We start from the raw sequence: 26,504 nt of genomic DNA on the forward strand, positions 1-26,504 counted from the left end.
CATACCTGCCCTAATCCCTTTCATAAGCTCACCAGAAGACAGGGAAGATAACAGACCAGCTGATGTGGCTATTTACTAAAAATAAATTACCAAAGCACAGAGCTGTTGTGGTCAATACATGTCTATAAATAACATGGAAAGGCCAATTATTATTTCCTCAGTCTTTCTTTCTTGTGTTTGTGTCTGTCTTGTGCGTGTATATAGCTTTCTTCATTTACTTAGAGTATAATGCATTTTGATATTCATCAAGTGGCACCAAATACAAAGAAATGCATGCTTAGATTTACAGACTCCTGTCAAATAAGGTAACACAGCCTCAATGGACTGGACTACTATTATCTTGTTACCTCACATGAGCTCATTCTGATCACAAGGGGAAAAAAAAAAAAAAAAAGTCTTATTTTTTTTAATTTTAAGAATCAACAGCTGAAATTCACAGTCAGGACTGCAGCCATATTTTGCCCTTTATTCTACCTGGGTCAGTAAAGGCTGTGATAATCCTCTGTCCAGCTGTTTCCAGATCTGTAGGTGATGGGACCTACATTCCTTGCTCACATTACATGCTGGACTGACATGATTGTGATCTCCTTTCGTTTTACCTCTTCATTATAGAAAAGGAATGTTACCATGTCTTGTGAGACCTACAACAAAAGATTTACCAGTGGTTTTGTACGAAAGGCAAAGATTGGAGGAGACATCCATTGTGACAAGATGTGAAGGTTAAAACAAACAACAAACATAGCAACGAGTCCAAATAACAAAATACGTATATATCAACCTTTTATTGGAGTGTACATTGTAAGAGTCATTATTCGTCCAGCCTTTTTGGTAAGACTTGGCATTCACAACGTCTTATTAACCGAGTTACCTACAGAAGCTAACATCAGCAAAACATGGCTAGTTTTTCTCCCAAGAAGTATCTTAGTATTTGACAAAAAAAAAAAGAAAAAAAAAAAAAAAAAAAAGAAAAAAAAAAAAAGAGGTCAGTTAGAAAATCAAGCAAGTGGCAATTTGTCTCTCAAAGACATAATTTGAAGGAAATATTTGTTTTCTTAAACAGCAAACAGAAGGAAAGGAATTATAGTTTGAAAAGCTTTAAATGTTTTCAATCACAGTATTTTTCAAGAAACTTCACGCACTGCGAGTGTTGTATTGGCCTTTTTTTTTTTTTTTTTTTTAATTATCCAGAAACGTATTAGCAAAATTACCCAGACTGGAATGCTAATATGCTTTTTTAAGGTTTAATTACTAAACATGACAACTTATGACACAGCAACAGGTTTTAGATTTTTTCCCCCTTTCTTGGCGAGCGGTACTCCTCACCCTTACTTAGTTCGGTTCACGGTTTTCTCTGCCACGTTTATTGTTCTGGCATAAGCAGCTAGCATATGGTTAGCTAAACCATACCAATCAGTCTTCATGATGCTTCACTGATTATGTACAGGTTGGAAGTCAGGTTACTTCTATTTTTGAGGCCAAGGGTTTAATGTGTGCTATAAACATATGCTAATGGTTAATGTTTGCCAACAATAACAGAAAATATATTACTTTATGATAAATGTTAACATTTTCCATTTATGGCTGCTGTTAGAGCTAATTTTATAATACAGGGTTTACCAATACCTGTCATTTGTCACCATTGCTCACTAGTAGAAGTGACTTGCCTTCTTTATTTTCCATTATCTGTCATAATTTTGTTTAGCTTCTAAAGCCATTTTCTGCCAATGCAAAAAAAACAAACAAAAAAAACCTTGAAATTTTGAGATATATTTAAATCAAAATTTTGACAGACCCAACTTGAAATTTTAACTTGATTTGTAATTAAGATCTAAATTTGTAGGAAATAAGCAAGCTATTCCACACATTCAGGAAAAGATGGTTTGTGCTGACGGATAATTTTAACCATATCTTGCAGAACCTTTCAGACAGAAAGCACTAAAGGAAAACTTATCAACTGCTGTTTAGCAAAAGTTGTTATACAATATCACTTTACAGACAAACGGGTTAGAAGGAATTTGCACAACTGTGGAAATTACAGTTCTCTAACAATTAAGCAGATTTTTAACTAGTTGTGACTTAAGTATTTTGTCCTATTTAACATTAAATAAAAAATGTTAAACTTGCTGATAACCGTTTTCCTTTTTTTAGTTCAGATCAAATGACAGCTTGAATCTTTAGTCTTTGTAGAGAACTGTTAACCACAGAGTTCTTTATGGAAGTAATTCCTATATTACACCTCATGATTTACAGTTAGCTAAAATAATGATACTTGTTAGAAGAATGCCATGAATGCATTTCTTCCTATAGCAGGAAGTACATGATGTTAGCCCTGGTGTTTCTGCACAGTAACTTTGCATATGGACCCATGATAAGCATCAGGTATGAAAACTAAAATGTCTTTATTCCACAAGTTTTACATGATGAATGACCTGATTTCAACAAACAGGCATTTATTAATACTCTGCTTGCTATTGTAAAAAAACAGAACACAGATTCAGCTGAATCTTTAGTGTTGTTGGAAAAAAAAAAAGAAAAAAAAAAAAAAAAAACACCCCAAAACCCTAAAAATCACAACAGATAGCCTGCCATAACACTGTGGGCTACCTCCATTCATGTACTCTATGTAGTGTTGTGTGTTTAAAAACAAATGAAATAAAAAAAGCTTCATGTTCAGGTGTATTTCTGTCTCATTACCTAAAGCGTATGTAATTTCCATAATGAAGCAGACCTGAAAAATGTCCTGTATTCATGCAGCGAGTCTCCTCTTTTTAATCTGTGCAAAAATATAACAAGACTCAAACTCTGGAGAAAATTTACAGTCCACAACAAATGAAGCTAAATATTCCAAAAATCCTCTTTGTTTTAAGAAAATATGAGTGCTAAACTAGGATCATTTGAATACGTAAAAATAAACTACAGAGCAGTAGGGTATGAAAATAGTTAATTCTTTTCCCTCCTAATGAACAACGATGATACGACTAATCAAAAGATCTGTGGCGACCTGTTTTGTAAGTTACCACCCCAAAACTACATTTAACTCTGAAATTTGAAAGACAAATTGATATAAAATTGCACGTTAAACTGACGACTGGGAACGTGTGCAATGGGAGGCAGCAGATATGAAAGATGCCTGAGTGACAGATGAGGGAGTGATGTGGGGGGGCAAGGGACACTTAAAATGAGAGATGAGACATATTGCTATCAAGAGACAGATCCAGCCAATAAGGCGTAAAGGGAGAAGATGAAGGGCCGACGACCGAAGATGACAATGACAAACATTTACAGATTAAATGAGGTATTGCACAGATTAATAAAAAGGCATGAAGGCAACAAAAAATATACAGCAAATCAATAGAACATTTACATTAATAATTTTGAAATTAACGATTTCTTTTTCCAAATACAATTTTAGTGTTGTGATCATTTGGTTGGGGAATTGAGGAATGGGGGGTTTGGGAAGGGGAGAAAAAGAAAAAAAACAAACAAACAAACACTAGTCATCCCACTCATCCTCCTCCTCAAAGTCTTCATCATCTTCATCATCATCATCCTCATCTGTAGAAAGAAAAATCATGTTATCTAGGCTGAAAGAGATGAAAAGTGCTTAATGCAGGCAATAAAACAGCAATATTTACACAGAGGCTATGTATGATGAATTATACTGTTGTTCAAAATTCTCTGAGGGTGACTTTCATGTTTTGTTTTGTTTTTAAATGAGAAAGTGAAAAACAAAAAATCATGAGGATGTTCGACTGATGAGGAAGTTGTTCCACAATTTGGTTGTACGTGTACAATGACAATAAAGGGCTACTCTATTCCATTGTATTCTTTAAATGTCATCAGATTTAGAGTAAATGACGTTCAAATGACTGCAGTTGGTGTAAACTTGGTGGTGCTGACAAGCCTCTTCAGGGAAAACGCTCCGAGATCGACGACAAGCTTTTTTTTCCCTTGTTGTATTTCAGTTTATAAAACTGTCCGATGACTGCGTAGCACAAGAATAGCTTAAGAAAGTTTCATTACTTTGCATTGACTTCATGTGAAACCGTTTTCGATATATGGAGCTGAATTTGTGTGAATGCCAACTAAAAGTGGAAAAACACTAAGAGACTCAAGGCTGCCCTACCTTGTTCCATGTAAAACAGCCAATGAAATTAACTGATAAAGATCACTTCCATTCCTTTTTTGCAGGGTGATTTACATCAGTACTTATTATAGGCTGCTAACAGTGTGTCAGGTAAGCTTGAATTTAAATGCTTTACTAATAAAATCATGTTCAATACGGGTGGAAAACTTGACCTCTGACCTTCAGGTCAAGGCCACTGAGATAGAAACTCATCTGAGATTTTTAGTAGATGCATCTAAGGTATCAGTTTGAAAATCCTACACTGCCTCATAGTCAGTCAGACAGGTTTTTTTCAGTCATCGCATTCACAAATGCCGGGGTCATACCCCATCGGCCTTTTCTGGCTGAGAGGTAAAAATTGGTAGTCAACAGGAAACAAAGATAGTCCTAGTTTTAACTACAGATATATGTTGTAGCGATAGCTGAGTAGGTGATAAAGACTGATATATTTGAAAGTACCTGAAGAGTGAATAGCCCTTTTCCTTTTCTCCATCACCTCCATGAGGGCCCCAACAATGCCTGATGATGGGGCTGGTGAGGCAGGTGCTGAGTCATTATTATCGTCCCTCTGTAAAGACAATACATAAACGTGGTGGTTAAAGCACGCAAAGAAAGCACAGCGGATGGAGAGATGCCGTGTGGGATGGATGAATACTCACAGTTTTAAGTTGGATTCCTTGTCGGATTTGGTCCAGAAGCGCGTCTCTGCCCACGTTGGATGCTGGCCTCTCTTTCTGCTCCACCTTTTTAAGCTGGGTTCCTTCTCTGATCTGACTCAGCAGCGCCGACTTGTTTCCAGATGTCGGCAGGCTGCTGTCCCCTCCGTTAGCTTCTGTGGCGAGTGGAGGAGCTGGGGGTGGAGGGCCAGGAGGAGGTGGCGGGGGAGGAGGAGGAGGTGGTGCGCCAGCGCCGGATGAGGGGGGAGGCGGGGGTGGTGGGGGAGGTGCAACGGGAAGGGATGCGTGGACCGGTGGAGGGGGTGGCGGGAGTGGGCCGCGGCTGGGAGGAGGCGGCGGTGGAGCAGATATGCCTGGCCGTGATGGAGGGGGAGGCGGGGGTGCAGAGACGGGAGCTCTGGAGGGGGGAGGAGGTGGAGGTGCACCTCGTCCCCGTGCGGGAGGTGGTGGTGGGGGAGGGGCGGAGCCGTGATGTGGGGGTGGGGGAGGAGGGCCGCCTCTGGATGGAGGTGGAGGTGGAGGTGCTGAAGAAAAGGAGGAGAAGAAAAAGGTTAAAGCAGAAACTTGTGATTGAACCATTTGTAGTTCACACTGTATCCCCTACAGGTTATTTTTCCTTTTTATTCTCTACATATAATTTTAATGAAGGGCAGAGGAAAATCTGGACAATTCCTAAAGATTTTAAGGAATCTCAGTCAAGAAGTGCTCGTCAGGTCCTCTTGCGCAAAGCCATGCAATTACAGAGTTGAGTGAAGGAGCAGCCTTCTTGCAAATAACTGGTGGGGTTTTTTTGTTCACAAAATCTGTATTGAGAAAAAAAAATGTCCACAAACTTTCAAAGAAAGATGTTAATACTCCCAAATTGGACTTCGTATCCCCATTCCAAGTATGTGAACACCATTTAAAAACATGCTTTCCAAAGCTCAAAAAGCTAGTTTGGCTCTGCTTCACTGACGACTAAAGCCTGGTTAAACAAACGTAAATTCACGTGCAAAGTGTTTAAAACATGACGGGCCAAACATTTACAAGTGTGGCTGAAGTTCATGTGAGAGGTTAGATAGAAACAAAGTATTTAAAGTAGTGTCATTGCAGGACAATGTTTCCGTGAAACAAAGGAAACCTGTCTAACGTGACAAACAGCTGGTATGTCTCCAGAGAGTCGACAGCACATCCAACTCGAGAACAATCAGGTGCAAAACAGCAAACATCTTACTAAAAAGACTGAAGACCTGAAACAGCTCGGATTCATAGTTTGACTCTACATGCACAGTCACAGCAGGTCATGCATAGAAACCTACCACTCCACCTGGGCGGACCTGGGGATAAAACCACCACACTAGTTAGATTGTCAATTAAAGACAATCAACCCATTAAACACATTTTCAGAGGGTGAGTGTCCTGCACAAACACGCACATACATCAAATTTAACAGTATAGTTAAATTCCTATTTCTTATATCAAGATATGAAAACCCGGGCTACATATTCGTTTCTGTGGCCGTACCTTGTTTCCGCAGCTCATCTTTGACAGCATCTACACCTCCGTTCTTCTCGATGAAATCATAGATGACCTTAGAGGTCTCTTTATCCTTTAGCTGAGCCTCAGAAATGCCACACATATCAAACAGGTTTTTCAGCTCTGGGTCCAAGTTATTCAGCTGAAGAATAAACAGAGATTTAAACATGACATTTAGCCTCTGCACCTACACTTTAGGTTCAGGTTATCCCACAGATAATCAGAATATGTGCAGCTGCAAATGTACAAACAGGAATTTCAGACAAACATCAACTAGAAAAATACCTTTATCGTTCACGGAAATAAGATTATAAGGAAATATTTTCAAGAAAATATCAAAGAATATTTTGAAGTTTTAGGAGATGCACTCTGAGCCAAATCAAAAGCTGAATGTGAGGAGTAACTTTCTGTCAATGTCATGTTGTTTTGGGGAGACATTTCTAAATAAAAAGCTGAAATAAGAGTGGGCTCGAGAAAAGGCCAGAATATCAGCCGTTATGGTGCCACCTGGTGGTTTCAGTTCTGAGCTACCAAAGGTCTGTGTAGGACTTGTTACAGGAGTGGACTCTGGAAGCAGAAAATGCTCTGTTGCAAGTCGAGATCAAGTTGCAAGAGATGAAGACCTCAATATGACATTTAATCTGGCTTTCTAATAATATGACAGGTTTGACAAATTGATTCAAGCAGACTATTAAAAAAAAAAAAAAAAGACCTTCTGTTTAAGGGGAAGTTCTTTACTTTGACTTTACTAAAAGTACCTGAAGAACAGATTATAAAATATATCCCTTACCCTTTTATGAATCCTCCAATTTGTGCCTAGGTTTTAAAAGCCTGAGGATTTAAGAGGTGAGCAGGTTTTGTTTGACTGACGTCACTCATTTAAAAAAAAAAAAAAAAAAAAAAAAAATCTCCTTGAAAGCATTAACTTATGAAACCAAAATCATCTGAAATTCATTTTTTCATTTACAGGGAGACCAAGTCTCTTTGACCTGTATAATCTCAGAGCTATCATCCAGAGTCCAACAGAGTTACTGATGAAGCTTTTTGGGAACGAGTCCATGGATTATGCAGATGTGGGTTGATTCCCTACATCACCAAAAAAAATGAATAAATAAAAAAAATCTCCTTGTGTAACACTCCGGATGGCTCAGCCACACAGCTCAGATTAATATTTGGGAGCCAGTATTAAAATTTAAACTATCTGTCAAGAAGAGGGATGCCTACTTGACATATGGATGAGCTACACACAAATGTCTAGAGGTCACATAGCTGACATGTGCAGACACGCACAACAAACATGTACATATTAGTGTTAGGTTCTGTGGATGCTGCTTACATCAAAGCCTGTGTTTGGATCCCATCCTACATGTCCAATGTGCCTGTGAGAAAAGGAGAAGAGAGAGCATGTGAGACATGATGTGTTCAGGAAGGGGGCAGAATACATAGACAGTACATGATGTTTCCTATATTCAAATAAAAAGCAGACAAAGATCCATTAGCTATTAACTGCAAAGCCAATCTGTGTTTGTCAGGTAAAAGCAAAGATATGTGTTTATTTATTCTGTAGGATGGCACTAAATGGATTAGTGCTGCCACCCCCTCACCTCTTCTTCAGATGCAGAAGTTCATCAGTGCAAATGTGTCAAACTTTTATATCAAATTTTAAGACATCTGAAACTCATAGCATAGCTTTAAATGCTACTTTTGACTTTCTCAGAGGACTACCTTCAACGTTAGCGCTGCTTAAAATTCATTTAATTATTCCTGCTGTGTCTTAAAAACCACATTATAAAATACAACATGTGTAATTTCTCCAAGTGCTGCATAATTAACTAAATGTATTATTTATAAGGGTAAATGGGTGATTGACTAATGGCTATTAAAATTTTGGAAATGGAGTAATAGTGCAGCAGTTCATGCTGGCTGTGACGTGGGATTATTAGGCTTTGTAAAGAGCAAATTGTCAAAGCGGGAACCAGGATTACAGCTGACTTTTTAAGCTTTTTGTGCTGCTGTAGCGCCACCTAGTGCTGTCAAACTCTGCAGCGCTGCTCTGATTTAATTTATGCATGACAGTCCAATTTGTTGCACTTATGTGAACTCCAGGCATTTGTGTAGGAAAAGTATGGCATTCAATTTATATGAAATTCATGGTAAGTGGTAAAAACACGACCTACAAAAAAATACAATACTGGAAAAAAGCACAAAGTCCAGGGAAAACAGTTTACCAAGGAGACCAAAGGTCAGCGTTTACCTCTGACCTTAAACAAACAACCCTGGGCTCACTCACTGGAAGTTGCTCGGTGTGCCAATGTCTGCCTTTGTCAACCTCTTCTTCTTCCCCCCTTTGACTTTTTTCTCCCTCTTAGGAAAGGAAGAGTGCACAATGTTGTTCATCTGAGAATTGTTGTGATAACGCTGAACGCTGTTGATCTCTGGGTTTTTGATATCGACAGTCGCCATGGGCAATGCGGGTCCTGGAAAATGAAGAAGACAGTACTAAAGTTACAGCTCATATAAAACAACAAAGGATTTTCCTCCTACATCTAAAGAAGTGTCTTTAAACGCCTAATGCACGAACTGTCTTCAGATTAAAATGCCATAAAAGTGTTTAACAAGCCATAAAACATGACCTGTGACCCTGGCTCTATATAGAAATAGAGTTTGTGCTTTTACTTTATGTGCTTAAATCATCCTTTAATGACTATTACAGACTGTGTGGAGATCTGCACATGTTATTTAAATCTGTTGGTGAGAAAACAATGTCAGAATATTCAGTATATGATAAATAATAGCATTTTTCATACTTCCCTGGGGTATTTAAACTAAATAATCACATTAGTTAAGACAGAGAGATGAAGCTAAACATCATTAAGACTAAAGACTTTGTACATTTTTGTCTAAAACGTGTTCAAAACCTTGTTCTCTTCAGTTTTGGTCCTCATCAATTGTCTAGACAATGGGTCTCAAACACAAGGCCCGGGGGCCAGAATAGGCCTGGGGAAGACCCCAATCTGGCCCACTGGATGACTTTGGAAAATGTGAAGGAGCACATAAATTCTAGACTTTTAACTGTATTTTCACAAGTGTTACACCTTTTCCTGCTAATAAAGACATCCCTAATAGCAATTCATACAACACTGAAATAATTAAAAAACTGAGACATACTGTTCTTTTTTTAATACAGTAAGACATCTCATTGATTAAATGTGTGGCTAATTCTCTGTACACTCACAGAAATAGGAGTTTCACTGCTTCCGCCAACATAAGATTAAAGTAGCCTGTGTTTGACCTGTGAGGTAAAATGAGTTTGCCATCCTTGGTCTAGACAGTTAATAGATTTGCTCTTATTATGGATTACATAACCAGGGAGGTCCAAGAGGAGAAGGCATACACAGAACAGAGAGCAGACTTTATTTGACCACAAACAACGAAAAATGTCTGTTTACATACTAAAGTAATGAACAAGTTCATTTGTTTTTTGTTTTCCAGCTATTAAAATGAAGGAGAATGGACACAGGCAATGCAAGATTACCAATATAGTCAATAAGTCACATGGTAATTTTATCTGCAAACCAGCAGTCACACAACAAGCAAGCACTACTACTGTCTCAACCACAGTGGTTCTCAGAATGGGGATTTGGGAACCCAAAGCTAAGGCGTGTAAAAACATTTACCGATTAATGCTAATATTGTGCTGTGTAACTGAAAGCTGCAAAAAACTGTTTCCATTACTCTCCCAGGTTAAAGTAGGGACAACACACTTTCTCTGATTTGATGACACATCATGTCATCAAATCACTCACTGCTCTTAGGCTGCAATAAAACACACTTGCTGCTGTGTAGCCTGGACTGTTAATAGCTAACCTTTTCAGGGGTTCCTTAGACATCGCCTCTCCTTTAAAGGATCCTCAACCAAAGAAACCTACAATCACTGTTCCTAGCCCAGCAGTGAGCATCTCTGATCCCATCGTGCGAAGCAACTCCAGCCTTTACAATAGAATTGTACAACTTTCAATTGGCACCTCAAATGAAAGACATACCTCCGACACGCTTGCTACAAGGACTGTTGGGCGTTTTGCTGGGTGAAGGCGATGCAGACCGACTGCGTCGCCTTCTCAGGTTATCCCAAATACACCTGCTGCTTCTTGCATTGCAGGTGGTCACACTGATGTCTACAAGCACTTTGTCCACCAAGTTGCAAGCTCGGTCTTCAGAGCAGATGGAAAGTCGAGCAGTGGGGTCAGAAAGAGATGGGTACAGTTCATCCTGGGGGAGAACCAGGCAATGTAAGGAAGACAGGCAGCTACCTGGGCTCAGCCCTCCACCTCCCATAGTTGCTCCTCTTCCAGAAGCTTCACAATTAAGTTCCTCAGAAGGAGCAGAAAGAAAGGTGGTGCAGAACATCATCGTAGTTGTTGGCTTGGCATGAAAGATAAGGCGGGAACGAGGTCGGATTTAAAGGCAGCAAAAAGATCTCAGGTCTTCTTTCTCAATTTAGAAAAGAAAAAAAAAAAAAGGAGGTGCAGAAATGTCTGGTGAACAATACGTCTGAGCTATCAATCAAAGACTATCCACTTGTTGCGTTGTGTCAGATGTGAATCCAGTTCAGAAGGATGTTTCTGCTTCCAAAACGATACAAGAAGATGTGATGGATCCGAGTCTTCATTTACTGAATAGATTTCCTGCATCTGATGATGATTATATGGTTCCTTCCTCAGCTGAAAAAGCTAACATCCAACAATGCATTTGGAAAGGGGGAAAGAGCCAAAACTTTGCCAGCCAGCGGCTAAAGCTTATTCATCCCCTTCGACTCCCTACTGTCAAGATTGTAATGCCCGGATTGGCTGGCTGTGATCATTTCACCACCAGTCTGTCCACTACCTCCTCCCTTTTCCTGCAAAACATATCTAATCCCAGCAAGTTATTCTGGATTTTGTGCCTCTGTTTTACGTAACCATTAAAACCCATCCATGTCATAATCCCACAATAATCTCTGGGGTTTCTAAAACATGATGAATCAGTGGAGAGAAAGAAAGAGGGAGAAGGGCAGGGCGATAGATAAAAACATGAGAGAGAAAACAGACTGATTAAATGAAGAGAGAGGGAGGGCAGATGAGGATAATTGATGAGCAGGCAAGTGCTCAACCAGGCAGCAGGAGTAGTGGAGAGGACAGTAAAAACCAGACTAGAGATGACAGTAACAGAGTGATGATGCAGTGATGTGACAATAAAAAGTGATTTGATTTGATTTGTGATTTGATGGGAAAGGAGAGAAAGACAGTTAGGAATGGAGAGGAAATTCCAAAGGGATTTCCTTTGGAAATTGACTAACTTACTTATGCAAAAAGTACCTTTCCACAAAAAGAGACCATGCACGGCAAATCCAAGATAGAAATGGGATTTGGATAGGTGGATAGGTGGCTGCTTTACTGGGCACAGGTATATAGAACAAGTTGCCTTTAGAAACCAGTTTTTGAATTGTCATTTCCAACTCTGACCTTGAAAAAGCTGCATATGAATACCAACTCAAAGTCCAAAATATGAATCCTGAGCTGATTTACATGATGTTTATGTATACAATCAGAATACCATCATGCCCAATTCCATTAACCTACCCCCAATCTAAGCATCAGCCAAATACTTGTCTAAGTTAATACCTCTTTATGCTGGCACACAAACAAATATATGGGCCAAATCTTCCAGTCTAAAACTACTTCATCACTGCTGTCTCAAACTAGGCTGTGTGTCTTGTGACACATGTCCAGAACACAAGCGTCTGCACATCCACAAATGTATTCCATCTGTTTACTCAGACCATACTAAGCGGCAGAATGACGCTACACCGAGGGCATGACTCCACTACGGGGCAATGTCGTGTCATGTTATGGTTTTGCTCTACATTCCAACACCGACCAGGATTAAAAATACCAAATCAGACATTTCTTAGAAGTTCTCAAGCCGTCATTCAAAGAAAATATTTATGAAACTTCCTTGAATCGCCTCACAAAATGTTGATGTTTCTCAGGCGGTTTAAAGCTAATTTAAAAGGAGTAAGACAAATAATAGGAAACAGAGCATGTAGTTTCTTTGCTGTGTTTTTGATAACACCCTGCAATGTGTTGTGTACTGTTTATACAGTAAATCATTTATTATTCATTAAAAAACAAAACAAAAAACAAACAAAAACACCCCCAAATCAAAACAAATAGCAGACAACCATTGTTTATGAGAGAAAAAAAAGACATCCCAAAAAAACAAAACAGGCAACATCAAAAACCTTGAGATGATTCATGTCAAACACATCACTTCTTCTTGAGCTGCTCCTGGAGCTGTTTCACAACTAGTCTTTCCAGCTATAAGCAGCTTCTCTATTTACTTTGTATTTCACAAAGGGGAACAGCTCTATGCTGGCAAAATGTTCTCAGGATGCATACTGGCTGTTTTGACTGTATATTATTATCACTGTCATAATACAGCCACTCAATCTTAAAAGTAAGTATTAAGGATTACAAATGTGTTTCAAGGAACTTAGGGGTTTCGTAGAGGAGCTTTGGGTTTCTGGAATTTGTGCTTGTTGGGACTTTTGATAAAATTCTAGTGACATTTCAAGTTTTTAGTTTTCAGGTTTGTTTAGTTTTTTCTGTGCCATTTTCATTAAGTTAACTGTAGTCTTGCGCTTCTGTACATCCCCTTTTAGGAAGGTCATCTGTTTGGGTAACCAGTGCATGATAAAGGTTTATTGTTTTTGTGTGGGAAGTAAGCAACTCTCCCTCATTGTCACAAGTGTTTGAGAACTAACGTAGCAAAGTATGAATCCATAGTGTCACACATTCCTCTTCACCTCTTTTTATCACAACAGAATTGGTACCAAGTGAAATCTGGTTCCCAGCTATGAGCTGGGCTAATTAAAGACACTTAAACCAAACTAAAACCAGATATCGCCCAACTATGGTTAGAAGCCATAGATCAGGAAAGGGGGAAGCTTGTTGAAAGTTTTGCCCTATGACTTGTCAACTGGCAGGTCATTCCAGCTGATAGCTTAGACCTCAGTCACATAGGCCCAGAGACCAGTTGACAACCTTCCGGCAACCTCTGGTTGCTAGGGAAAAAACCCCAGTATATCCCCTGAGTGGTTGCTGTGTGACATCGGTCGCAAAGTGATCAGTTTTCACCTTGTGACTACTGGCAACTTCCAGTAGCCACTCATCAACTGGTAAGAGAATACACATTTTTCCCAAGCAACCACCAATTGCCAGAGGGTTGCCAATCAGTCTGTAGGCCTGACGTTTTCCTTGTCTGTTTCAGACCAAGTCACCTCTTTTTGCATTTCTTGTCAGCATGAATTTCAGTAAAATAGACAGATGCTATGCTTAAGTCTTTCTATGTGACATATCCCACAGCTTATGTCTTAATAAACTATACAGGTGTATGTAGTTTGCATATGTAGTTAGCATTTTACATTTCATGTAGGCATTATCAGTTAAACTGCAATGTAGCTATGTAGTTTCCTCCACAGTATAAGAAGAAATGAACTATCGTTGAAACCATGAGCTACGCAGAAACCCTGCCAGTATGACACAGTGAGCAGAGTGTCACAAATGTTTGCCAACACCATCAGACACAAGTCTGACTCTGGCTTTACACTTCTTTTCTGATCATTTCAGAAAGAAACAGTGGAAAACATACCATTTGCAGGGTCGCGTCTCTTCTCTGTGAACACACAGACAAATTAAGTCATTACACTCCTGTGCTAAGTAGTGGGCTGTGTTAATGTGAAGCGGATGAGTGTGAGCGCGTCAGAGTACAGACGTTAAAAAGAGAAGAGAGCCGATTTGTAGGTTTCGGCGGGATTGTGCGTGTATTGCACTGAATGGAGGGTTATTCAGAAAAAAATAAATTGCCAAGCAGAGTTCAGTTAGTGTGTTTAGAAGGAGTAAATCACACATTCTTACACACACACACACGCACGCACGCACACCAGCTAGAGTCCACACTTAAACTATCAACAACTCAAGAGGGCTTTACAAGAGATGTTGCATCTCATATTAACAATAATACATTTAGTTTCTAGAAGTTCAAAGGTTGTTAATTAACATGGGACACACACACACACACACACACACACACACTCTAATGGCTTGAGTTTTCCTGAGGTGGAAGATCAAAAAGAGGAAGCCTTGTTGATACGATTAAGCACCGAATGCAGCGGGCTGAGGGGGAAATATGAAAGAGAACGATCGATTCAAAGGTCAGGAAATGACCCGCAGAACAAGCAGAGTGGAGACGGCTCGGTTTTAATCAAGCACAAGATAATCAAAGTTAAGAACTGAGTGCCAAGTCTGAGAAGGCATCTGGATGGCTGTGGATAAGAATCTCTTCAGTTTCATGTTCAGTATGAGAGTCTGTGTGGATGACTTTGTCTTTAGGTGGAGAGTTTTAGAGTTGTTGGTGCATGAAGAAATGAACTGAAGGAAAAACTGCCTGACCCTGTTTTGTTTTAATCTGGAGCTATTCAAGTGTTACTGTAAATACTGACACAATAGTTTAGGGGTGCAATATTTAAAAACTGGTTTCTCAAACCAATCGCCATGTTCAGTAAATTACAAGAAAGCACTGGAAATGCTCTACTCCTGAGAGATGAAGCAGGAATCATTGATTGGTTCTGCACATTTCATTCTGAAACTGCAGTGCCCCCCTTGGGACAGTCAGCATATTTCTTCCCCAAAAGCCTGGGTGCAGTATTATGATGCATTTGTTTTGGTTGAAAAGTCATGTGATGGTATTTGTGTCAAAAGAAACATTTGGAAGAACCATTTGGAAGTACGTGGGGAAAACCCCTAAAAGCTTTCAATTTCTGTTAACATGTTTGAAAGTTTTTTGGCAGCACCAACTTTATGAGGTTTCTGTTAAGATGACTCTGAAGATCTGTTTTTTTTTTTTTTTGTTTTGTTTTTTTTTAAATAAGACTACGTCACAGTAGGGCAGTATTCGGATCGTACTCTCACTGAACGTGTTACCAACAGCTCTGAAAACTTTATAAGATGAGGAGAAGAGCAGATGATAACAGCAGACAGACCCAGGCAAAAAAAGACAAAGGAAAAAATTAAAAACATAAGGAACAGCTAAATGTGGCCCCAAGGCACATCTTCCATTAATTGACTACCTCTGATTAAGATTGCTTATGTATTGAAATTTAGACCTTTTTTTGCCCAGTTCTGTCATCCAACAGTTTCAAAAATGACAAGTTTAGAAATGTATTTGATCTTGTGCTCCCACTTAATGATGAATGGTGATGATTTGGCTTGAAATATAATCAGACAAACCAGATTGTTGAGCATAAGACAAAACTTTGCTAATCATGTCATTTTTCTCTCCCCCCAGCAAGTTAGATCAGTAGTTAGGACCTAAGGTGAAGCAGTGATAGCAATAAGTGGGTACCGGTTTTCCTCAGTTTTCTCCCCATTAGCTCTCCCGCAGTGTTCCGGAAACGCTTGCACTCATCTTCATTGGAAAAGTTCAGACCCACTTGGCATGTCTGTGAACACACAAAACAGAAAAGAAATTAAAAAACTGTTATGAATAGAATTTTGGTACTTCTGTATATCTATGGATAGTCTCTGGCAGCAGTCCCCAACCTTTTTTGCGCCACGGACCGGTTTATGCCCCGACAATATTTTCACGGACCGGCCTTTAAGGTGTCTCGGAAAAATACAACAAAAACTAGTACCGGTACTGAAAAAAGGAAGATTTATTCATAACACACGTGAAAAGACCCAGGAAAACCGAGTTAACGATAAAAACGATAACAAAATAACGCTGAAAAACCGATAAAAACCCTGAAAACCACACCTGAGCCTCAACTCTCGCGTCCGGTACCAAATGACTCACGGACCGCTACCGGTCCGAGGCACGGGGGTTGGGGACCGCTGATCTATGGGTTTCCAAATACACTTCCATTATGCGTATACTGCAACTGAACAACAGTGCCGTAAAGCTTACGGTCAGCTCAAGTCTAATCCACCGTGCTAACAGTTTGTATTCTCTTTAAATAAAGATGTCTTGTGACATGAAAAGCTTTAGAAGTGACACAAAGCTCAAATTTCTAGTTCCGTAACTTTAATGGTGGTGCCTTTTGGTAAGCACACCTGGAAGTTTGGTCACACATGCTTTCCATGGCAGGTTTCCATCAGAATTTCTGGACTGAATGAAGATTATGATGAAGGAAATATGCTTTGTGGTAAACTTTAACTGATGTAGACATGCTTTCAGGAACATTTGAACAAAAAATAAGGAACCAAAACATAGGCTTATGGTTTTCAATGCCACATACTGGCTACAGAAAGTACAACTTGTACCTACTAATTCCATTAAAATGTGAGACTGCATGGGTGTAATGTTTACTCAGCAGTACACAAAAACAGAGCCACACACAGCTGAACAATCCCCCCCAAAAACAAACTAAAAACCAAAAACCCACATTAGTACATTACTGTGTTAAAGTCTTGAGCCACCCTCCTACTCTAGGTATCGCTAAAACCTTATCGATATTCTTTCTTGGTCACACACTGCAGAACAATCTAAATGCTGACTTTCTTTCAAGAGAATATTTTTCAGCAACACTAACAGTTAACACAAAAGAAATTTAAAGCAGGGGTCTAAATATTATCAACTAACCTGAGGTTGAGAAAGATAAGTAAAAAGACAAATGTAACTGCTGAGGGAAAAAACTTACATCTCCAGCAAATGTGATGAAGTATGGTTTGGGGCCACTAATGCTAAAGTTGTTGTACAGCTCCTGTTCATACATCACCTTCCCATCCTGTGGAGAAACAGAAGCACGGCTGAATACAAAATAAATAAACAAACAACTAATAAGGCAAGTAGAAAGCTGAAATTTATTATCACGATAACTCAATAAGAAGCCATCTTTTACACACAGAATTGCCCCTTGCTTCCCATATACCTACCCTGATGTCAAAGACCCTGATGAAGTAGGATCGTTGGGGGTTGTCTTTAACCAAACAGGCCACCCCGCAGCATTTCTTGTTCCAGCTGGAGCTCCTATCTGCTGTGAATACCTGGACCACACCTGAAGACAATGTCTGGAAAAAAGGACAGAGGGAGGAGGAGAGTGAGAATCGCAAATATCTGTGTTAATGTTCTATACAAAGCATGTTTTATACAGCCATGTGCCAGAGATTTACAAGCTGGATCCTAAAGGAATAAAGCAATATTAGAAATGAAATACAGATAGAGAACAGAAATACCCCACTTGCCTTAAAATAAGTAAAAAAAACAACAACAAAAAACCCTGATAGTTTCACTAGTTTTTAATGACATGTACAATATAGACTCGATGCATAATTACTCCAATTATGTATTATGAATATTGCATGCATTTCAGCACCACCTTAATTTAAATATTCCAAAGAAATTCCAGTTATATTTACGCATAACCCATATACACGCCCAATAAAAGGCATAGAAAAAGGCAAAGAAGCCAACATTTGTTTAAGACAAAAAGGCATCATATTATGTGCAAACACACTAAAAACACACCTGTAGTGCACACAGAGACATGATCATAAGGCAGGGTTAGACACCTGCAGTTTTTACAGGTTGCTGCAGGGAGTTTCTAACACTGAGGGGGTCCACGTTCACAGCCATTAACACATACATGAAAGCAATACCATCACGACAGGAAATGCCTCATCTAAAGTGAGTTCCAGGATGTACTGGAGGTATTAAGACAACATACGGAGGAGCCCTTAGATTATTCTTTGTAATTTAGTGGGAATGAGAGGTTTTGTTAAAAAACAAACAAAAAAAACCCAAAACAGGGCAAGTAAATCACCCTTTTCTAATATACAAACATTTGTTGTGGGGATTTTTTGGGAGGGGGGTATTTTTCTGGCTTTTGTGGTTTTGTCCATATCTTCTTTCTTTTTTTTTTTGGACAGATCCTCAAAAGTCAGTCACAGTACAAGATCAGTATCATCAGAAAAAATCCTATTCTACATGTAATACTGAAACTGGTAACAACCACACCACAAGGCTCGTCTTTGCAGTACAGCAGACGTCATCATGATGATTCTTGGAATATCTGGATGGACACCTCATTAGCTTCCACTTCCTTCTACCATTGAACTGAAACTAAAAGTTTGATTTTGCAGTCAAAATGCAGATAAATTTTCTTCTGCATATGAAAAAAAAAGCCCACTGTGCTGGGTTTAACTGCTAAAATAAAACACAGGGTACCATTGAGCATTGTTTATTGCCCTCATAATGCCAATTCTGATATCTCTGCAAGAAAAATGCTTCCAGTCAGTGACTCCACACTCTTCCTACAAGCTGAGTTTAGCTAAACAAATGGCAGTCCTGGCCTTTCAGAGGAACTGCTGCGATACTGGGACAAACTGATCTCCTATTAGGATCTGATACTGATCCCATCCTGGTTTAAAAAAAAAAAAAAAAAAATACAGATATCTGACAATCTATTCAATTCAATTCTATATTGGTCTGTCTTTCTCATGTCACAGATCGGGAGCAGTGACTGGGTCAATAGCGGGAGAGACAACTCAACATTACAATAAAGCATCAACTTAAGTGCAATTTGTGTTGGAGCCTCTCTTTCTTGCTTATTCACTCTCACTCTGGTCACTCTTAGACACTTTCAAAATCTGTTGGAAACCCCACTTTAGTATGAGAATGAGTTTGTACTACTTTTGTCTTACTTCTTACTGAAATCTCTTTTTATGCTTCTTTTCTTAATTTTGTCATGCACCAAGAAATACTTGTCAGCAAACATTTACTGTACTATCATGGCAAGATAATGTGATGTCAATATGATTGACATCATTTCCCTTCACCTGTCTCCCATTAGCTCAACTAATAGACTAACAGCAGGGAAAGGTAAGGCTTTTGTTACACTCAGTTGCAACCGTATCACAGCAGTATGCAGTATTGTAGTATGACTCAATCTTAGCTGAAATGAGCAAAGTGTAAATTATGAGATGCAACATTAAATTAGGTAAATAAATTCTTAATTTATCATAGCACTTGTTTTGAGCCTGTTGTAATTTATTGTTTTAGTGATGAATGCCAATTTAGTACATTTGTATTGCTGATTGCATTCATTTGATACAGTTTAACTTAAAAAAAAATTACACATAAAAGATGATTCAAAGTTTCTTACTCAGAGTGAAGAAGACAGCTTATTAAATTAAAGCTCCTCTCTAACTGGATACCTCTAGCTTAGCTTAGAAGTCTGTATTGTTCAAACTGGAAAAAGCTGCATCAGCCCATTCCTGAAGTGGCCATGATAGCCACACTAACTGCATGACTAAAACACAGCATTAAATGAGACAACAGAAAACAGGCAGTTTTTTTTTCAGCTCGTCTGCAAAAGATATTTTTATCTGCATTTATGTAATCATTACATTTCTTAACACTACAACTCTTGGTGGTTTAGATTTTGATCAGAAATAGCCAGGATTGAAAGAATCATTTAAATTCTGTTTTGTAATGCATTTTCACAGTAACAGGGCCTGTGTGGTATCCAAGGTTTGAGGCTCTATGGATTCATCCTCCCATAGAGCGCTGATTGCTCCTGACAGGGCCAAAGGCTGCAGGAAGTGGGGCTCTGAGTATGGCGTCATTAAACCCCGGCCAAAAGGACCCTACACACCAAACCATTCTCTAGTGAATTAATTCCCTCTTCTTCTCTCTTATGCACTTATCCTCAAACACTTAGTTTCTACATGTGTACTGACCTCACCATGCAATTGCCCAGGCAGCACACAATCTAATGCAATATAACTATAAACATGGGGTCGATTAAAAGGAAGAAACGAAAGCTAGTATAAGCAAGTAATGACAACAAGTAAAAGATCAAGTAACATAGTTCACTATCTGTATTAGTAACACATTACAATTTTTCTTTCTATTTTCAATTCCTCAGGAAGCAATTTATGGTTAAAGAGCACTTCCACCCTTGGTGATTGCAGGAATCAAATGCAAAAATTTAACAGAAATTTAATAGAAAAATCAGACCACCGCTGAGATGAATCAACAGGAAAAGAGAAAGCATGTGTAATGTTTCAGAATTTGGTAGTCAGCTATAGTGATAATTAGAGAGACCATGTCACAAACTATCCATATTAGTAAGATACCAACAGTGTATCAACTGTAACTGTATGACAGGTCACCTGTCGAAAGTAAATGCAGCGTATTCCTTTTAGACTGATCCGCCCTCAAAAGTGTGGAGTAATAATTACTTTGTTTTTGTGCCATGTGTGTAACACATGTACAACTACTACAAATTGATTCTGCTGCTGTGTGAGTCTGTACTAATGTAGACTAATAAAAACAACAGAAAGACTTCTAAAAAACAGCAGGAAGCAACAACACTGAGAATCTGCTCCTGTAATTATTTTGTTAAAGCTTTTTCATTATTGTCATTACTAGATCTTCTTCCAGCTGGTAAAGATATGAAGGTAAAGTACAAAAAACCCCAAACAAACAAAAAAAAAAATCAACATGGAGAGGCCTGTGTCCACACCTCAGACCACTAGGCTCATGTTTATCTGTTAAACTCTGGACATTCAACGCTATGTTTAACGGGGAGTAGGAAGAATACAAGAAATACAAAAGACAGCCAAGGAAAAGGGAAAGAAACAGATGACATAAGACGTAAAGTGAGACTAAAAAGAAGGAAAGAAGGAAAGAAGAAAAAAAAAAATCACAAAAGGGGAAAGGTGGAGTGAAAAAGGAGTCACGTTCCCCTTCTCCAGCACAAATCACCAGAGGAGGCCGACCACGGGACTTCCTGTAGGACAGGACTGCTGATCAAGCAGTCTGTGCATGTGCACATGCACGCGCACACACACACACACAGCGTGAATTGGACGCCTTCCACCTTTTGCCAAGTCAGTGTTGCTGATGGTAAAACAGCACAAGGAATACCAATGAGTAAAACTAATGAGTGAGACCACTGTGCGTGAACCTGTAGGTGTCTCTTTTTCTCAATGCATGATTTTGGAGGATGAAATGTGTTTAATACACAAGGTTATGCTTCAGGTGGTTTCACAGTTTTAAATCAGGGATTTCTACAGTTGATAATCCATATGTATGTGCACCACTTCCATTCTTATTTTGCAAGATTAACCCACTTAACACATATGGCATATTAGGGCTGGGCGATATGACCCAAAATTCATATCTCGATGTTTTTTAGCTGGATGGCGATATATGATATATATCTCGATATTTTTTTAAAGCCATAAAGTAAGAACAAAAAGAGAGTTCTTAGTCAAAGCTGCGTCCCAGATGTCACACAGGCACTTTTATTAACATACAGCATGTTAATATAGAGCTAACCACGCTAACGGCATGGGCTGCATGGCGTTAGCGTGGTTAGCTTGTTAGCGTGGTTAGCTTGTTAGCGTGGTTAGCTCGTTAACACGTTGACGCTGTCCAGCCCCACGCATGGGGCGATGCGCAGTAACTCGTTAACGGAGATTTGCCATGTCCATCTTGTCTCTGCCTGCAGGTGAAGCGATGGGGGAGGAGGGGGAGTTGTGTTTAGTGAAGGAAAGAGGTGAGGCCGAGTAAGGTTGCGTAAAGACAAAAGTGGACGAAAGAGAGGCAAACTTGTGGCTCCACAACTATAATTATAAGAGAACAGACTATATCGATATAAAGGATATTGTCACATCTTATATCTCGTATAAAAATATCGATTTTTAAAAAAAACAAAACTCAATATATCGTCCAGCCCTATGGCATATTACAGCTGGGCGATATAAGATTTTTTCATATCACGATATGTTTTTTTCATTTCAGGCGATAACGATATCTATCACGATATAAGCCAAATAACTATATTTGTAAGATTTAAATGTGCCGTTGCTCACAAGTAAAATGTGAAATAATCAGCAGCTTGTTTTGATTTAAATATTTATTTCCCATAATAAATTCAACAGGGTAGATGTACTTAAGGAACATGAGACTTTTTCAGATAAAGGCAAATATTGCAAACTACACAAAAGGCAGCCGCTAAAGCGTTTAAGTTTCAAAATAGAACAAACAAAAAAGACTACTAAATTTTCAATTCCACTTAGAAACAAAATATTAATTCTAAAAATAAATCTTAGTTTGTTTTACAGAAGATCAAAAATGGTAAATGGCCTGTATTTATATAGCGCTTTACTAGTCCCTAAGGACCCCAAAGCTCTTTACATATCCAGTCATCCACCCATTCACACACACATTCACACACTGGTGATGGCAAGCTACATTGTAGCCACAGCCACCCTGGGGCGCACTGACAGAGGCGAGGCTGCCGGACACTGGCGCCACCAGGCCCTCTGACCACCACCAGTAGGCAACAGGTGAAGTGTCTTGCCCAAGGACACAACGACCGAGACTGTCCAAGCCGGGGCTCGAACCGGCAACCTTCCGTTTACAAGGCGAACTCCCAACTCTTGAGCCATGATCGCCCCACAAGATCAGACAAAATTGACTAACTTTTGTCAATATCAAATAAACTGAGAACTAAAAGGAAATTCTCAATCTCTCCTTGTTGTATAGCTTAGCTTTTCAAACAGTTTTAACAGTTACTTTAGTCTGACAAAAGCCGAATGACGAATTAGCGCTTCCAGTCAGAGATTGAGCATGCACCGCTTTATTGTATTTCCAGACTTGCTTTCGGCACAATTTACAGTGCGCGCTACTCTGTTTTTTGTCAGATTTGAAATAGCCGAAATACCTTCACACTACGGAACTTCTATGGCTCTTCCTTTCGACAATCTCTCCGGCATCGGAACCATCATCTGTTTTCTCTTCGGTAACCTTCGGTCATGCTCTCGGTTGACTTTTCTCTAGTCGGCACACTCATTTCCTCCATTACCCGGGCGGCACGGCGGCTGGCTGCTTCCCAAACAAATACACATGTGCGGCTTGGCACTTGTGCTGTACGTAACAAGTCACGTGACGTGACGCTGCGGCTGTGATTGGTTCGGCTCTGCGCTACTTAATTTGGATTGGCTGTTCTTTTTTTAAGAGGACAAGAGCGGTGAGGTCTATCGCAGTAGATTAATTTTTCTATCGAGAAAAAGTTATTTCGCAATACATATCGTTCTATCGCCCAGCTCTATGGCATATATTACATTTTAAACGTTCATAGAAGCAGGTAAATTCATATTTTAAAAAGGTGTTATAAGGGAAACAATCTGAGGGAAACTTTCATGCTTTAGATATATTTTATATATAAAAAGGTCTGTTAGTTTGTAACAAGGAATAGTATACAAACAAGGCTGTTACAGATACAGCAACTCTGGTAGGTAAGAGCTGTCTCGATTAGAAAGATGATGGTGCTGAAAAAGGTTAAACAACAGTTATTGTGGTTTTTACATTTTCTGATTAACAATTGTGTTGCATGAGCGCCAACCATTCGGTCAGCCACTACATCACTTGGTGGATATTCTAATTAGATTGAGACACACACAATGTCTGTCTCTTCCAGCCTCCCTCTCCCCCGAGACTCTCTAACACACACACACACACACTTTGTCTCTTCCAAACTCACTCTTCAATGAAAAGACGTGTAGAAACACACAAGAGCGTAGGACTGTGAGGAATGTTCCTCAGTGCACGTCTCAGTCACATGCTGTATGACACAACTGCCAGAAAGCCAGATGAAGCCTGTTACTGGGGTTTAAAACTGGTTACATAGTTGTCAGGCACACCTTAGAAACCTGTGTCTAAGGAGGAGGCGGGACATCCAACCGTGTGACCTCATACAGGCTTGATATACTGTGTCATGGGACAGGAAGTATGGCCTTTCCAAAGCAAACATGTGTGCATACGCACACACAAGCATCTCAAACAGCATGGTTGGTTTAGTGCAGCAAAGAGGAAGACACAGTTGTATGTCAATCAAGCGCAACACCTTTACTATGCACAATTACAGGAAACAATGATTACTATGAGGAAGTAACCCAGGAACAGATTACATGCAAGTCACTAAGAAAGGGCAGTGGAGAATTTAATATCCCTGTTGTTGACCTCGCCTCCCGTAGAGCGCACAAAAACAGACCACTTTATTGAACTGGAAAACCTGGACTTTAAAACCAGCCTCCTCTGCAACGGTAATCAATAACAGGTGAAGGTGTGCCATTCTTTCATGATGAAACCACAGTGTAACATTTGCAACATAGTGGGACCAAACTGCTCCACAGCAATACAAAAAAAAAGTATAAATCAAACAGTAAAACTGAAACTCAAAATAACCTGTCATACGCTTAATTTTCAACAATTTTGTTGACCTTAATTAGGAAGTAAACTAAATACTCTTTGCCAAGATTACCCAACTCTGGAGTGTGATAAGTGGTCTAATAGATTAATTTAACAGATAGCAATATGGGTGTGACACTATCGAACATTAACTAAATGTGGGCTGTGGTAAGCCACAGACTCTTTGGAAGGCAAATATCTACTGATCTAAGCCCCCAGTTTCTTTTATGGTCAGCTGATGGCCATTCTGTTGTGTCAGCCCACAAAGAAATGAGGAATCATAATGTCAATAGAATGAGACATGCAACTTTTAGAAGACATGCAGACATTGCTGTGGAGAAGTGAAGGTGCAGCTGCATATCTGTTACTTGAGATAACACTATGATCTACTGGATGTGGGTCGCTCCAAGACATGGTGCTTAATGAGGACATAAAAATGAATCAGCTGAATGCTAAACATGTTACGTAACATTAGGCTATTTTACAACATTGAGTCGTGACACTGCACTAGTGGTCTTGACTGCAGTCCCACCGGTACATCGGGCTACTCCCACAGATTCTCGTCAGATTTTTTGTGACTGACAAGTCCTGCATTACCAGAGGGCTTCTCGGCTCGTCAGCTTTGTCAAGAGCTCAGCCAAGCCTGCTCGGCACATTCTTTTAGGGGGACACACTTCCCGAAAACAACCTAGGTTCAGCCACGTTATGTAATGCCAGTGCAAAAAAAAGAAAAATCATTCCTTTGCCCCGTTTTCCGCTGATGGGTTTAACAGCTCCAATACCCCGACTATTAACTGCACTCTGCCAGTGCTAGGCTCGATGCGGTTAGGCTAATGACAGCGGAATTTCAGGATTTCCTGAGTGATTTCAGGTGTGTCCAGCCTTCAAGATAAAAATCATACCGGCTCAGGCCAGAGGGTAAAATCAAACTTGTCGTTTCCCAAATGTCACCGTCGCAAACGGGACATTTGACACAATCGCTACACCTACTTGCCCTCTCCGGCCGCCTGGACTGTCAAAACAAACCTTACAAGTTAGAAATCCCAAATGTTTCTCAGTCAACACAAACCCTAAAATCAAAACAAAAAACTGTAGGCCATAAACGCACTGTTACACCTAACAGCTAATCTTTATTTTCCTTCTCGGGACGGGATACACGGTGCAAGTTAGCTGCATTAGCCTTTTTTTCTTAGCCCGCTATCACAGAACAAATTAATGGGAAAACTTACGATGCATTTCCTGCCGAGGTGGTTGAAAAGACATTCATTTTCCTGCGAAGTCAGTAGTGTCGAGCCGACATTTGTTTGCCGCCGTGGCGGCGGATGTCCACTCATTATTGAGGATCAGTTTATAAAGTATATACGGACTCTAACTCGTTAAGAGATCCAAAAAGATACATAAACAATCCCTCGGTCATCCGTGGCCTGGCTCCGACCCCGCACACCGGTTCACTTTATCCCAGGGGTCGGCAAGACTGCAGAAACAAAAAAATATGCCGCTCAGGAATGTATTGCGAGGTCCCCCTCCTCCACAAAATAAGGTCAAAACTAGAGCAACCGAGCGAACACGGAAAACGGCAAAAACTTTCCTGGGAAGTCCGGCCGCCAGAGAGCCCAGCGCCAGTTCCATCCAACATGGCAGTGTTAAGACTAGTCCACTATCCGGGAATGGGGTGCAGACGTATCCCAACTGTGTGCTGCATAACCACTAAAAGAAAACTTTAGAACAACAAACAGGTAAAAGTTTATTTATACATATCCAATTTTTTTTATCATTCACATTTTGGTGAGAGCCCGGTTATCAAATTCTATTTAATGAAATCACAAGTCCAAGCCGTCTACATAGAGATGGTTTAGTCCAGTCCGCCCCTGGGTTTCATGACAGGAATG

At 39.7% G+C, this 26,504-nt stretch overlaps 1 protein-coding gene across 2 annotated transcripts; it reads right to left on the minus strand.

The window, feature by feature from the left end:
- Positions 1 to 1,061: 1,061 nt before the first annotated feature.
- Positions 1,062 to 26,243, minus strand: LOC146615286 (actin nucleation-promoting factor WASL-like). 2 transcript variants are annotated; one of them, XM_085375608.1, is made up of 11 exons: positions 25,845 to 26,243; positions 17,289 to 17,423; positions 17,054 to 17,140; positions 15,760 to 15,856; positions 14,008 to 14,031; positions 8,609 to 8,795; positions 7,655 to 7,697; positions 6,307 to 6,460; positions 4,786 to 5,327; positions 4,586 to 4,694; positions 1,062 to 3,555 (listed from the first exon to the last, which is right to left on the minus strand). In XM_085375608.1, the coding sequence occupies exons 1-11, from the start codon at positions 25,947 to 25,949 to the stop codon at positions 3,494 to 3,496; spliced, it is 1,545 nt and encodes a 514-aa protein (XP_085231734.1). In that variant the 5' UTR covers positions 25,950 to 26,243; the 3' UTR covers positions 1,062 to 3,493. The 2 variants fall into 2 exon arrangements, with proteins under 2 accessions (XP_085231734.1, XP_085231735.1); XM_085375609.1 differs by lacking the exon at positions 14,008 to 14,031.
- Positions 26,244 to 26,504: the final 261 nt, after the last annotated feature.

This window comes from Diplotaxodon limnothrissa, linkage group LG17 (genome assembly GCF_057381915.1).
Source record: "Diplotaxodon limnothrissa isolate DT_005_m linkage group LG17, D_limnothrissa_male_GT1.1, whole genome shotgun sequence".
NCBI lineage: Eukaryota > Metazoa > Chordata > Actinopteri > Cichliformes > Cichlidae > Diplotaxodon > Diplotaxodon limnothrissa.